This window comes from Schistocerca americana, chromosome 1 (assembly GCF_021461395.2).
Source record: "Schistocerca americana isolate TAMUIC-IGC-003095 chromosome 1, iqSchAmer2.1, whole genome shotgun sequence".
Taxonomy (NCBI): Eukaryota; Metazoa; Arthropoda; class Insecta; order Orthoptera; family Acrididae; genus Schistocerca; species Schistocerca americana.
In genome coordinates, this window is record NC_060119.1 from 163,605,173 (window position 1) to 163,619,926 (window position 14,754).

Consider the following 14,754-nt stretch of genomic DNA (forward strand, 5'->3'; position numbering starts at 1 on the left):
TGGAAATATGTTGCTGGTTGGATGATTCTCGTTTTAAATTGTATCGAGCGGATGGACGCGTAGGGGTATGAAGACAACGTCGTGAATCCATATACACTGCATGTCAGCAGGGAGGCTCTTTAATGGTGTGGAGCATGTGTAATTGATGTGATAAGGGACCCCTGATACGTCTAGATACGACTGTGACAGATGAGTCCGCAGCTCATGGTTTAGTGGCTAGCGTTGCTGCCTCTGGACCTTGGGATCCAGGGTCCGATTCCCGGCCAGCTTGGCGATTTTCTGGGCCCGGGGACTGGATGCTTGTGTTGTCCTTATAATTTCATCATCATCATTCATGGAAATGGCGAGATTGGACTGAGTAAAGATCGGGAATTTGTACGGTCGCTGATAACCGCGTGGTCGAGCGCCCCACAAACTCAGCATCATCATCTTCATCGTGACACGTATGTAAGCATCGTGTCTGATCACCTCATTCATGTTCACTGTGCATTCCGACGGACTTGGGCAATTCCAGCAGGACAATGCGACACCCCACACGTCCGAATTACTACAGAGTCGCCCCAGAAGCACCCGTCTGAGTCTAAACACTTCCGCTGGCTACAAAACTCTCCAGACATGATCATTACTGAACATATCTGGGAGGCCTTATAGCATGCTGTTCAGAAGATCTCCAACCCCTCGTACTCTAACGGATTTATGGACAGCCCTGCAGGATTCATGGTATCAGTTCCCTCCAACACTACTTCAGACATTAGTCGAGTCCAAGCTACGTCGAGTTGCGGCTCTTCTGCGTGCTCGCGGGAGCCCTACACAAGGTTTGCTAATGAGTGTGGCTATTCTGAGTTATCTTGAGAAAGAGAGAGATCTATTTATGAAAGCAGCTGTTGGTTTATATTGGTTATGTTATAATCTTACATATAGCTCTTCTCCATGCTTCCATCCGGAACACAGAGTTATACTTTTCTGCAAATATGTGCTTCAAGGGACCTGATAGACTAGTGAGATTTCTTAACAACCGATGTCAAATGAATAGTAGAGTGGTATTTGCGATTGCGATTACTGTGGGGCAGAGTCCATTCTGTTTTATACTGTATCTGATTCGTGATCGGATTTCATTCACCTAATGGTTTTTGGTTATGTTCTTCAAATCTACGTTATGCAGCAAGTTGTGACGTAACTGTTTAATCACATGTCACAAATCGATTCCATATAAATTGACTGCTGTAGAATAATGTGTAACTTTACTAGGAAAAGACACAAGGTTTGCAAAGTTTGGACAGTGAGACCAGAATTTCTACACTGTTGGTGTGATGCGGAAGTAGTTAGCTGCAGACCTACGGGCAGTGCGCGCACAGAACAGGGAAATGGCACCCGTGCTTCCCTGACCAAAACACTTGAATGGTCTCGCCTCAGGTGGCGGCATTCCTAAGCCGATGATATGACGTGTGTTTCCAAAAGGCGTTTGGTGTGATGAATGGTAGCTAGCTCTAACTGTGGAGAAATGTAAGTAAATGGGCATCTGTAATAAGAACGAACCTGTAATGTTCGGTTACAGTATTGTTAGTTTTCTGCTAGCCATTTAAATACCTGGGCGTAACGTTGCAAAGCGATATGAAATGGAACGAGCATGTGATAACTGTGGTAGGGAAGGCGAATGGTCGGCTTCGGTTTATTGGGAGAATTTTAGGGAAGAGTGGTTCGCCTGAGGGGAGACCGCATACAGGACAATGGTGCTACCGATTCTTGAGTACTGCTCGAGTGTTTGGGGTCCGCACCAGGTCGGATTGAATGAAGACATCGAATCTGTTCAGAAGCGGGCTGCTAGATTTGTGGATGGTAGGTTCGGATAACACGTAAGTGTTACGGAGATGCTTCGGGAGCTCAAATGGGAATCCCTGGAGCGAAGGTGACGTTCTTTTCGAGAGACACTATTGAGAAAATTTAGAGATGCTTCGGCAACCTCCCTGGAGGGACACTACTGGAAAAAGTTAGAGAACCGGCATTTGAAGCTGACTGCTGAACGATTCTAATGCCACCAACATAAAATGGGGGCAAGGACCACGAAAATAAGGTTCGAGAAAGCAGGGTTCATACGGAGACATATATATAATGGTTTTTCTCTCGCTCTATTTTCGAGTGGAACAGAAAAGGAAATGACTGGTAGCGGTATAGGGCACCCTCCACCACGCACCATACGGGGGCTTTCGGAGTATCTATTTTGATGTAGATATAGTTGTAGACACTTAAGATGCCCTGAGCGAAGCTAGAACGGGCCACGGACTCTCCCACTCAAGTATGCATATTAGGTCCTCCGTCGGTGTTCCCTACACAGCGTGGGAAATAGCTGCCTCCTTGCCCAGAAGAATTCTCAGCCAATGACGGCGAGAGCTGTGTATAGCGCCAACCGCTACTGTGTTTACGAATATACTATAGCTGCCTTTTTCGTTATTTCGCGCTATTTCGAAGGAAACAGAGAAATTCTCGTTTGCCAGTGTCGCAAAACTTGCGAATCCTCCCCTCCACGGGATACGTTCGGGAGTGGGACGAAGCGCAAGAGACACAGATCGCAACTTCGGGGCACATGTTGAACGTAAACTTGGGAGATCCAGAGGCTTCCAGTTGCCGCTTGGCGATATTTCGATGCAATTATTTTGAGTAAGTGTCGTATTTAGGATTTACGCTGCTATACACTCTGCGCAGGTTGCAATTTGCGTAATTATTCAGCAACGAGAGATATCTTCTTTTTTATCATACATATGTTTCACTATAGGAGTTGTGAACCAATCATGCCCAGTTTAGTAGAGTTTGTGAGGTGCTCAGATTTAGACTAGTCGTTTGATTTATCCTGCAGCAGTCACATGAAATTCAGGCGGCTTCGGCACATACACTCCTGGAAATTGAAATAAGAACACCGTGAATTCATTGTCCCAGGAAGGGGAAACTTTATTGACACATTCCTGGGGTCAGATACAACACATGATCACACTGACAGAACCACAGGCACATAGACGCAGGCAACAGAGCATGCACAATGTCGGCACTAGTATAGTGTATATCCACCTTACGCAGCAATGCAGGCTGCTATTCTCCCATGGAGACGATCGTAGAGATGCTGGATGTAGTCCTGTGGAACGGCTTGCCATGCCATTTCCACCTGGCGCCTCAGTTGGACCAGCGTTCGTGCTGGACGTGCAGACCGCGTGAGACGACGCTTCATCCAGTCCCAAACATGCTAAACGGGGGACAGATCCGGAGATCTTGCTGGCCAGGGTAGTTGACTTACACCTTCTAGAGCACGTTGGGTGGCACGGGATACATGCGGACGTGCATTGTCCTGTTGGAACAGCAAGTTCCCTTGCCGGTCTAGGAATGGTAGAACGATGGGTTCGATGACGGTTTGGATGTACCGTGCACTATTCAGTGTCCCCTCGACGATCACCAGTGGTGTACGGCCAGTGTAGGAGATCGCTCCCCACACCATGATGCCGGGTGTTGGCCCTGTGTGCAGTCCTGATTGTGGCGCTCACCTGCACGGCGCCAAACACGCATACGACCATCATTGGCACCAAGGCAGAAGCGACTCTCATCGCTGAAGACGACACGTCTCCATTCGTCCCTCCATTCACGCCTGTTGCGACACAACTGGAGGCAGGCTGCACGATGTTGGGGCGTGAGCGGAAGACGGCCTAACGGTGTGCGGGACCGTAGCCCAGCTTCATGGAGACGGTTGCGAATGGTCCTCGCCGATACCCCAGGAGCAACAGTGTCCCTAATTTGCTGGGAAGTGGCGGTGCGGTCCCCTACGGCACTGCATAGGATCCTACGGTCTTGGCGTGCATCCGTGCGTCGCTGCGGTCCGGTCCCAGGTCGACGGGCACGTGCACCTTCCGCCGACCACTGGCGACAACATCGATGTACTGTGGAGACCTCACGCCCCACGTGTTGAGCAATTCGGCGGTACGTCCACCCGGCCTCCCGCATGCCCACTATACGCCCTCGCTCAAAGTCCGTCAACTGCACATACGGTTCACGTCCACGCTGTCGCGGCATGCTACCAGTGTTAAAGACTGCGATGGAGCTCCGTATGCCACGGCAAACTGGCTGACACTGACGGCGGCGGTGCACAAATGCTGCGCAGCTAGCGCCATTCGACGGCCAACACCGCGGTTCCTGGTGTGTCCGCTGTGCCGTGCGTGTGATCATTGCTTGTACAGCCCTCTCGCAGTGTCCGGAGCAAGTATGGTGGGTCTGACACACCGGTGTCAATGTGTTCTTTTTTCCATTTCCAGGAGTGTATAAACACAATCAGCAGGTCTGAATAATCTCGTACTGCTGACTGATGTCAATAATTCCTGCGTACTTGCACCCCCATTAATGTTGATCTCGTACCCAACAATTTGTAATTCAGTTCAAAAATGGTTCAAATGGCTCTGAGCACTATGGGACTTAACTTCTGAGGTCATCAGTCCCCTAGAACTTAAACCTAACTAACTTAAGGACATCACACACATCCATGCCCGAGGCAGAATTCGAACCTGCGACCGTAGCGGTCCCGAAGTTGCAGACTGTAGTGCCTATAACCGCTCGGCCACCCCGGCCGTCTTGTAATTCAGTTAAATAATTAAATATTGTAATAGGGTATGAATGGTTTATGTGTCATCTTTCCTTCCTTGAGACCAAATGTTTAACAAATATCGTCAGTACATTTCTATATTTCTAAACTGTGGTTCGCTGTGACGGTGTTTTCCCTTTTAAAACAGATGCCATTATTGGGAACATTCCCAAGTCGAAGAAGTTTGATATAATTATTTCATTTTGAGTAACTGAGCGTCACCTACAAGTGCACAGAGTAGAGTGTGTGATCTTTCATAGCCAGTGCGTTTTATGGTGTTATTTTGCCTACAAGGGCCCGCATCTCGTGGTCGTGCGGTAGCGTTCTCGCTTCCCACGCCCGGGTTCCCGGGTTCGATTCCCGGCGGGGTCAGGGATTTTCTCTGCCTCGTGATGGCTGGGTGTTGTGTGATGTCCTTAGGTTAGTTAGGTTTACGTAGTTCTAAGTTCTAGGGGACTTATGACCACAGCAGTTGAGTCCCATAGTGCCCAGAGCCATTTTGCCTACAAGGCGTAACATTAAATAGAATGTGTTGAGTTGGAAAGTGTGCTAGACGCTGCTGAACCACAGACCAACCACCCACAAGACAAGCAGAGAACATGCAAAGTCGTTTTGTAACTGTGCCAAGTGCAATGCGTGAGTCATGTACCATTAAACTTAATGTTTTGTATAAGACGTTTGTATTAGTGGGATCCATTACTAATTACAATGTTCAAGAGAATCTCTTGTCTATATTTAAGTTTAATTCATTCGTCAGGTTAAGTATATAAACTACTTTTGCGTGATGGCGACACTGCGCAGATATGAGGTCTTGCACCAGTGCCTCATGCGTACGTAACTAAACAAATCTCGTACTTTTAATTCAGTCAATAGTGCACTCAGGACTACTTCTCAGATGAATTATTCAGGCAGGAAAGAATTCTTTCCGTTTACGAAATTATATTCAGATCGCGAAAGATAAACTTGTCTCGAGAACTTCACACCAGAAGCTGCTTCGTCATCGTAATAATATGTTTTATGATAACGTTACATTACCAGCTCACAACAACCAAGGTTTATAGGTTGATAATTGAATTCTCGATTTTGTGAAATCTAGGTGTTCCTTCTGAGATTCAAATTTAGGTTCAGCAAAGAGAAAGTTAACCAATAACCAATAGTAAATCAAGAAACCTTCAAAAATATCCGCTGTGCCAAGTATGTGTATCTGCAACGAATCGTACCTGAAGGCATTCAGATTGCTTTCTTTGGCGCTCTTTTCATTCTGGAAAGAGGGAATCTTTAATCAGAGAAATTTAATGCTGAACGTTTACTTCTGCAAGTAAAAGCTTTCCGACAATCATTTTTATTTTTCATTTTTTACAGCGAATGTACAACTTAATGCAAACAAATTTGTTGCCATATAACATTATCTACAATCACTGTGCTGTATACCTCCTTATGAGATGAAACAAGGAATTATTGTTATTGTAGTTGCTATGATTATTCTTGCTCTACATACCGAGCACCCCCAGCCGGTAGTTGAAGGACACCATGATGATGCCGTGCTGTATAAGCAGGTCCGGTCCGAACCAGTCTTCATTGCCCGAGAAGGCAGACAATCCGCCTCCATGCACCATGAACATGACGGGCAGGCCGCGGGCGCCTTCCGAAGGCAACTGTGGGAGAAAGATGAAAGTTCAGAACATCTGAGAGGAAGAACCTGGCACACTTCTCAACATGTTATCGGGCAGACGTTAGTGGAATGGAAGCACCACAGTAACGATAGACTGTCGAAGCGTCAGTTCAGTACGCAGCATAATGTGTGATACGGAATTTTTAATATAATCATGTGGACCAAACGAAGGGCATTTAATTAAATGTGTGTTACATGGCTTAGGGAGTAAAATCTTGGTTAATGTGGTCTATGGCCGTCCGTAGTGGCCGAGCGGTTGTAGGTGCTTCAGTCTGGAACCGCGCGGCCACTACGGTCGCAGGTTCGAATCCTGCCTCGGGCATGAATGTGTGTGATGTCCTTAGGTTAGTTAGGTTTAAGTAGTCCTAAGTTCTAGGGGACCGATGACCTCAGACATTAAGTCCCTTATTGCTCAGAGCCATCTGAACCAACTTTTTTGGATGTGTTCTATGCAAAGAAGTCGCAGTTTTATAAACATAATGAAATGTAGATATGCTGAGGGGCGCCGCTTAGTGCAGCGACTAGCTGCTGGTTCTCAACACAAACAAATGCAACACTTTGCTCCAATATAGGGGGTTGACAGTGAGATTGGCAGTCAATCACTGGTAACAGGCACATACAGTTAATACACTATTGGCCATTAAAATTGCTACACCAAGAAGAAATGCAGATGATAAACGGGTATTCATTGGAAAAATATATTATACTAGAACTGATATGTGATTACATTTTCACGCAATTTGGGTGTATAGATCCTGAAAAATCAGTACCCAGAACAACCACCTCTGGCCGTAATAACGGCCTTGATACGCCTGGGCATTGTGTCAAACAGAGCTTGGATGGCGTGTACAGGTACAGCTGCCCATGCAGCTTCAACGCGATACCACAGTTCATCAAGAGTAGTGACTGGCGTATTGTGACACGCCAGTTGCTCGGCCACCATTGACCAGACGTTTTCAATTGATGAGAGATCTGGAGAATGTGCTGGCCAGGGCAGCATTTCCTGTATCCAGAAAGGCCCGTACAGGACTTGCAAAATGCGGTCGTGCATTATCCTGCTGAAATGTAGGTTTTTGCAGGGATCGAATGAAGGCTAGAGCCACGGGTCGTAACACATCTGAAATGTAACGTCCACTGTTCAAAGTGCCGCCAATGCGAACAAGAGGTGACCGAGACGTGTAACCAATGGCACTCAGTACCATCACGCCGGGTGATACGCCAGTATGGCGATGACGAATACACGCTTCCAATGTGCGGTCACCGCGATGTCGCCAAACACGGATGCGACCATCACGATGCTGTAAACAGAACTTTGATTCATTCGGAAAAATGACGTTTTCCCATTCGTGCACCCAGGTTCGTCGTTGAGTACACCATAGCAGGCGCCCCTGTCTGTGAATCAGCGTCAAGGGTAGCCGCAACCATGGTCTCCGAGCTGATAGTCCATGCTGCTGCAAACGTCGTCGATATGTTCGTGCAGATGGTTGTTGTCTTGCAAACGTCTCCATCTCTTGACTCAAGGATCGAGACGTGGCTGCACGATCCGTTCCAGCCATGCAGATAAGATGCCTTTCATCTCGACTGCCAGTGATACAAGGCCGTTGGGATCCAGCACGGCGTTCCGTATTACCCTCCTGAACCCACCGATTCCATATTCTGCTAACAGTCATTGGATCTCGACCAACGCGAGCAGCAATGTCGCGATACGATAAACCGCAATCGCGATAGGCTATAATCCGACCTTTATCAAAGTCGGAAACGTGATGGTACGCATTTCTCCTCCTCACATGAGGCATCACAACAACGTTTCACCAGGCAACGCCGGTCAACTGCTGTTTGTGTATGAGAAATCGGTCGGAAACTTGCCTCCTGTCAGCACATTTTAGGTGTCGCCACCGGCGCCAACCTTGTGTGAATGCTCTGAAAAGCTAATCATTTGCATATCACAGCATCTTCTTCCTGTTGGTTAAATTTCGCGTCTGTAGCACGTCATCTCCGTGGTGTAGCAATTTTAATGACCAGTAGTGTACTTGGGGAGTCTGCGTACGGAGCGATTAAAATTGGAAAATAAAACTAATGGCAGAAAAGCCAGATGTCAGGCTGAGATTCTTTGGAAGAATCCTCAGAAAGTGATTACCTAAAATAATGTAGGAGGGACTCAGTGTGAATTAAAACAACGAAACCAGTTGACGGATGGACAGGATAAGAAACAAGCAGCCGATGGATGGACAGTTAAAGAAATGAACAGAAGAGTAAAAAATAACTGCAATGCTTCTGGTAGCCTAAAATGAGTTTTAAAAGCTAGTCGAAGCGTCTGAAGCGACAAGTTTATAGTGAGTATTTCTCCAGCTTTGGCTTGTGGCCACGACATCCAGATTATTTATATGAAAAACATTCACAAAATGAGTGGTGCTCAGAATTCAGTCGAGAGCTGTATTTTCAAAATTACTAGTAGACTCAAGAAAACTAACAGATGGTTCACAGAACGGCGTGGACTAGACAAGGTAATTACGGCTGTAATATAAATGAAATAGTCATAGGCTTCACATGTAGCGGAAGCGGAAAGGATGGTGGCTAGATCAAGAAGTACTTCGCTGGATTCCGAAAAATAAGATATGACCTAAACGAAGACACATTGGAAGATGGTTACATTGCACTGGAACGTGGATGCGTAAATCTTAAGTATGTAATGCGTGGAAAAGTCTAGGGGGAGCAACCACCCGCAGTGATGTAGCTTGTCTGATGATGCTGATTTCGCCTGATCGTCCATTTACTTTTGGTAGAGCTCCTATCAATGCTTAGTACTATCATTCAGACAATCCCAAAGCCAGTGACGGGAAATAAAAGCGACAACTGAAGCACAACAGGCTTAACAGCTTGTAACATGTCCGGTTCAGGGAGCCGTAAGAATTATTCCCATGCTTCACTCCCCAGTTGAGCGAAGATGCGGTAGCTGACGCATTACGTTATGAAGAGGAGCGAGATCTGAACAACACGTGGTACAGCACTTTGCGCGCCAAACGAGTCTTATAGAGTGGCCGAACAGTACTGTTGAATATATATCATTGCTTTTACAAACTCGAAGTCCGCCAGAAAAGCAGAGAGTAATTGAGCTTGTTGTTGTTGTGGCCTTCATTCCGAAGACTGGTTTCATGCAGTTCTCCATGCTGCTCTATCCTGTGCAGGCTTCGGTACCTCCGAATAACTACTGCAACATGCGTTCTTCTGAATGGCTTACTTTATTCATCTCTTGGCCTCCCTCTAAGATTTTTACCCACCACATTTCCCTTGATGTCTCAGAATGTGTCTTACCAACCGATCCCTTCAAATGGTGCAAATGGCTCTGAGCACTATGGGACTTAACAGCTGTGGTCATCAGTCGCCTAGAACTTAGAACTACTTAAACCTAACTAACCTAAGGACAACGCATACATGCATGCCCGAGGCAGGATTCGAACCTGCGACCGTAGCGGGCGCGCTGTTCCAGACTGAAGCACCTAGAACCGATCCCTTCTTTTAGTCAAGCTGAACCACATATTTATTTTCTTCCCAGTTCTCTTTAGTACCTCCTGTTTAATTACGTCATCTACCCTCCTAATCTTCTGAATTATTCTGTAACATCACATTTTAAAAGCTTCTCTTTTCTTCTTGTCTAAATTGTTTATCGTCCGTATTACACTTCTGGACATGGCTGCACAAATACTTTCAGAAAAGATTTCCTAACTCTTAAAACTATATTCAATGTTAACAAACACTTTTCTTGCCTTTACCAGTCTACGTTCTATATCCTCCTCCCCCTGCCATCATCAGTTACTTTGCTGTCCAAATAACAAAACTACTCTACAACTTTAGGTGTCTCGTTTCTTACCTAAATCCCTCAGCATCAGCTGATAGTTCGACTACATTCGATTATCCTTGTTTTGCTTTTGTTGATATTCGTCTTACATACTCCTTTCAAGACACTGTCCAATCCGTTCAGCTACTCTCCCAAGTCCTTTACTGTCTCTGACAGAATTTCAATGTTGTCGACAAACCTCAAAGCTTTTATTTCTTCTCCCTTATCATTAGCTACAACTTCAAATTTTTGTTCTGTTTCCTTTTGTGCTTGTTCTTGAACAAATTGAATGTCATGGAAGATAGGCTGAAACCCTGCCTGACTTCCTTGTCAAACACTGCTTCCCTTTCACGCCCCTCGACTCTTATAACAGGCGTCTCGTTTCTGTACAAGCTGTAAATAGCATTTCGCTCCCCGTGTTTTACCGCTGCTACCTTCGTAATTTGAAAGAGACTACTCCAGTCAACATCGTCAAATCATTCTTTCAGTCTACAAATGTTATACACGTAGATTTTCCCTTGATTAACCTATCTTCTAATACGTCGTAAGGTCAGTATGGTCTTGCGTGTTCCGATGTTTGTCCCGAAACCAAACTACTCTTCCTCGTGACTGGCTTCTGTCAGTTTTTCCGTTCTTCTGTAAATAATTCTGGTTATTATTTTGCAATCGCGACTGATTAAATTGATGTTCAGACCTGTCATAACCTGCTTTCTTTGAAACTGAAATTATTATATTCTTCTTGAAGTCCGAGGGCACTACTCCTGTCTCATAATCTTGCACAGCAGATGGAAGAGTTTTGTCGTGGCTGGCCATCCCAAGCTACCAGTAGTTCTGACGGCAGGTCGTCTACTCCCTGGGGTATGTTTCGAATTAGGTCTTTCATTGCTCTATCAAATTCTTTTCGCAGTATCATATCCCCCTTCCTATCTTCATCTACAACCTCTCCCAGTATTATAATATTGCTTTCAAATTCCTCTCTGTCGTATGACTCTCTATGCTACTTGATATTCACACAGCTGCTTTTCTTTTCTCCAAAGCTCTCTTTAATTTCCATATAGCCGGTATCTATCTTTCATGACATGAAATATTTCCTAAATAGTTATGTTTGTCCTCTAGCCATTCCTGCTAAGCCATTTTGCACCTCTTACCTCATTTTTAGACGTTTGTATTCCCTTTCGCCTGCTTCATTGGCTGTACTTCTATATCTTCTCCTTTCATCATTTAAATTCCATATCTCATGTGCTATCCAAGAATTTCTTACAGACTTTGTCTTTTTACCTACCTGATCCCCTGTTGCCTTCACTATTTCATATTGTAAAGCTTCCCATTCGTCTTCTTCTGTATTCATTTCCCTTGTTGTACCCAACGTTGCCTAATGATCCCTATGACACTTTCAAGAACCTCTGGTTCTTCCATCTTATTCAAGATCCATCTCTTTAATTTCTCATCTTTTTGCAGTTTCTTCAATTTTAATCGATAGTTCTTAACCAATAAATTGTGGTCAGAGTCCACATGTGCCCCTGGAATTGCTTTACAATTTAAAATCAGGGTCCTAAATCTTTGCCTTGCCATTATATAATCAATCTGAAACCCTCCAGTCTCCAGGTCTCTTCCACGTGTACCATCTTCTTTCATGATTCTTAAACCAAGTGTTGACGATGATTAAAATATTCTCTATGCAGAAATCTAACAGACGGCTTCTTCTTTCATTTCTGTCCCCCGTTTCATATTCAGCTGTTATTTTCCCTTCTCTTCCTTTTTCTACTGTCGAACTCCAGTCCGCCATCACAGTTAAATTTTCGTCTCCCTTAGCTATCCGAATAATTTCTTTTATCGCATTACATTTTTTCAATCTCTTCATCATCTGCGGATTTAACTGGCATACAAACTGTGGTGGGTGTGGGCTTCGTGTCTGTCTTGACTACGATAACGTGTTCGCTATGCTGTTCATAGTTATATGGTTAAAATTAAAATCAAATTCACACCGTCAAAGAAGAGGACCGGAAAAACTAATAAAATAAAAAGGAGGTTTGACCCACATCAGCTAATTAAAAATAATAAGTACCAGCAAATAACACAAACCATCAAATTAACAGATGATCTAGAACAACTAGTGCCTAATCTTAAAAAAGAAGCAGAGAATCTAGCTCCCTTGAACCCACGAAGGAAACATGCATGGTGGACATCAGAATGTGACAAATTCCATGAAGATAGACACCAATCATGGTTAAAGTTTCAAACACATAAAACTGAAGAAAATGCCATCAACCTAAAAAATTAAAGAAAAAAATTCCCTCAAAATATTAGAAGAATCAAGAGAGGATTTCATAAAGATATTATAAAGTCTGTAGAAGGTAAATATCATAAAACCAACTCCAGGAACTACTACAAAATCTTTGGGAAACAACTACAACAATATGAGGCCCCTACAGTAATACTAAAAGATGAAGATGGAAGAATGACACACAGTAACAAGGAAAATGCAGAAATCATGGCAAAAGCATTTTACAAACTTCTGAATTGCGAGGAACCCAAAGAACACTTACAAATCAACATAAATACCCCAATAAAAACCAAACCTAACAAACTAGACCCTCCAACTTTCCAAGAAGTAGAAGAAATTCTTAAAGAACAAAAGAATTATAAGACATATGGAGAAGATCATGTTTTTGTTGAAATGTGGAAATATGCAAGTGACATAGTCAAGACCTCCTTACACATGGGTCTAACAAAAATTTGGGTAACAGAACAATTTCCCGAACATTGGACCACAGCTATCATCCACCCACTACACAAAAAGGGAGATAAGAGCAACCCAGACAACTACAGAGGAATCTCTCTCCTAGATTGCATATATAAAATTCTATCCAAGATCCTATATAAAAGAATCAAGGAGCAATTAGAACAGGAGTTAGGGGAATATCAGGGAGGTTTCAGACCATGGAGAAGCTGCGCAGAGCAGATAATTAGTTTAAAATTGATTATGGCATACTACAAGAAACGGAACAAACCTCTGGCAATAACATTTGTAGATTTTAAGAAGGCATATGACTGTCTCCACAGACCTTCAGTATTAAAAATTTTAAGAAATCTAGGACTCCATCCAAAACTAATTAAAATAATACAACTCACTCTAACCAACACCAAATCAAAAGTGAAGTTTAGAGGAGAAATTTCGGAACCATTCCTCATAAAAACAGGCTTAAGACAAGGAGACTGCCTATCACCATTATTTTTCAACTGTGCACTGGAATACATAATGAGAGAATGGTACAAGGACAATCCAAAGAGGATAAGAATTGGAAGTGCAAAAGATGATATTAGCTTAAACTGCTTGGGATTCGCTGATGATCTTGCTCTCCTAGCCAACACCGTTCAAGAAGCCAAGCAACAAGTGAAATCACTACAAGAAATAGCATAAAAAGTAGGCCTTAGAATATCATTTGAAAAAACAGAGATTATGCCAACTGATCCACCACTTGCAAACAAAATTACAATAGGAGAACAGGAAATCAAAATTGTTGATAAATTTAAATATTTAGGTGAAATAATAACATACAATCTAAATGAGAAGCCATCATGGCAAAATAGAATAAAAAAACTGAACTATGCAAATTACATTACCAAAACTACATACAACAAAAAAAGCCTATCTATAGATGCAAAATTAAAACACTATAAAACAGTTACACAACCAGAAATAACGTATGCAGCTGAAACTATCTTAAAAACAACTAATACAGCAGAAATTGACAGAATACTAAAAATAGAAAGAAGAATAATTAGGACATGTATAAATAAACAGTATAAAATAAATGGACATTGGAGAATAGCATCAAATGAAACAGTATATAAGAAAATAGAACCATTCATAAGCACAATCAGGAAGAAACGCATCTCATTCTTTGGACATATGATGAGAACTCCAGAAAACAGAATTAGTAAAAAAATAATACAAAAATTGTGGAATAGCAAGAGCGACATTAAATGGATCACAGAAATTAATGGAGATATAAAAGAACTTCAAATTACAGTAGATGACCTAAAAACCAAGACAGAGAAAACCAGAATACTGCAAGACCCGTAAACCAGACTAAAAATGAAAATCAATAAAAGGAGTACAGGAAGAGCTGTCTCAGATGAAGAAAGAAAGAAAATATCTGAAAAAAATGAAGAAATATTGGGCAGACAGAAGAGCAAAACACCTTTCATATAAGAAAAGCCTCTAATAATTATATTACCTAAATATATTAAGTTATTGTCGAACCAAATTGTATCCATGTGTAACAACTTGTTCAGAACTTTGTATTTTTGACTACAGTGGTCCAATGAAGGCCATAAAATAAATAATAATAATAATAATAATAACATAGTAGCTTACCCGCATTCCTATTTTTTATTTATTTTAAATCTACTTCTGCAATGCCCCTATTTAATTTTATATTTATAGCCCTTTATTCACCTGACCAGAAGTCCTTTTCCTCCTGCCACCGAACTTCAGCCTAACTTCAGCCTATACATTTCCCTTTTTAAATACTCTAACCTACCTGCCTCATTAAGGGATCTAGTATTCCACGCTCAAATCCGTAGAATGCCAGTTTTGTTTCTCCTGATGACGACATCCTCCTCAGCAGT

At 43.1% G+C, this 14,754-nt stretch overlaps 1 protein-coding gene across 1 annotated transcript in view; it reads right to left on the reverse strand.

The window, feature by feature from the left end:
* The window catches only part of LOC124620897 (esterase FE4-like), a 90,041-nt gene that overhangs the window by 57,940 nt on the left and 17,347 nt on the right, over window positions 1–14,754 (reverse strand). Inside the window, exon 3 of the mRNA XM_047147101.1 lies at window positions 6,111–6,267. Coding sequence (XP_047003057.1) covers window positions 6,111–6,267 — 157 coding nt within the window. The remainder of the gene's footprint in view (window positions 1–6,110; window positions 6,268–14,754) is intronic.